General features: G+C 67.2%; 1 protein-coding gene across 1 annotated transcript in view; it reads left to right on the forward strand.

Annotated features, from left to right (window-relative positions):
• The window catches only part of LOC112962726 (neurexin-2-like), a 33,483-nt gene extending 33,095 nt beyond the window's left edge, over window positions 1–388 (forward strand). Inside the window, exon 13 of the mRNA XM_026059164.1 lies at window positions 3–388. Coding sequence (XP_025914949.1) covers window positions 3–388 — 386 coding nt within the window. The remainder of the gene's footprint in view (window positions 1–2) is intronic.
• The last annotated feature ends 569 nt before the right edge of the window (window positions 389–957 follow it).

Raw genomic sequence — 957 nt, forward strand, 5'->3', positions numbered from 1 at the left:
AGGGCAGATGTCGGGGGCGCACACGCGCCTGGAGTTCCACAGCATCGAGACGGGCATGGTGACGGAGCGGCGCTTCCTGGCCGTGGTGCCCTCCAACTTCCTGGGCCACCTCAGCGGGCTGCTCTTCAACGGGCTGCCCTACCTGGACCTCTGCAAGAACGGCGACATCAGCTCCTGCGAGCTCAACGCCCGCTTCGGCCGCCGCGCCATCGTCGCCGACCCCGTGGCCTTCCGCGGCCGCGGCTCCTACGTGGCCCTGGCCACGCTGCAGGCCTACGCCTCCATGCACCTCTTCTTCCAGTTCAAGACCACCGCCCCCGACGGCCTCATCCTCTTCAACGGCGGCAACGGCAACGACTTCCTCGTCGTGGAGCTCGTCAAGGGGTGAGCGGGGCCGCGGGCACCTCGGGGATGGTCTAGGGACCTCGGGGACGGGCTGGGGACCACGGGGACCTCGGGGATGGATTGGGGACCTCGGGGACCTCAAGGATGCGTTGAGGACCTCGGGGACCTTGGGTATGGGTTGGGGACCTTGGGGACTTTGGGGACGGGCTGGGGACCACGGGGACCTCGGGGATGGATTGGGGACCTCGGGGATCTTGGAGATGGGTTGAGGACCTCGGGGACCTTGGGGATGGGTTGGGGATGGGTTGAGGACCACGGGGACCTTGGGGATTGGTTGAGGACCTCGGGGATCTCCGGGATTGGTTGAGGACCATGGGGACCTTGGGGACGGGCTGGGGACCATGGGGACCTCTGGGATGGGTTGAGGACCTTGGGGACCTCTGGGATGGGCAGGGGACCTCAGAGACCTCGGGGATGGGTTGAGGACCTCGGGGACTTTGGGGATCGGCTGGGGACCTCGGGGATGGGTTGGGATCCACAAGGACCTCGAGGACGGGTTGGGGACCTTGGGGACCTCAGGGATGGGTTGAGGACCACGAGGACCTCAGGGAC

Source organism: Apteryx rowi, unplaced genomic scaffold (genome assembly GCF_003343035.1).
Source record: "Apteryx rowi isolate R43461 unplaced genomic scaffold, aptRow1 scaffold_1521, whole genome shotgun sequence".
In the NCBI taxonomy this organism is placed as follows: Eukaryota; Metazoa; Chordata; class Aves; order Apterygiformes; family Apterygidae; genus Apteryx; species Apteryx rowi.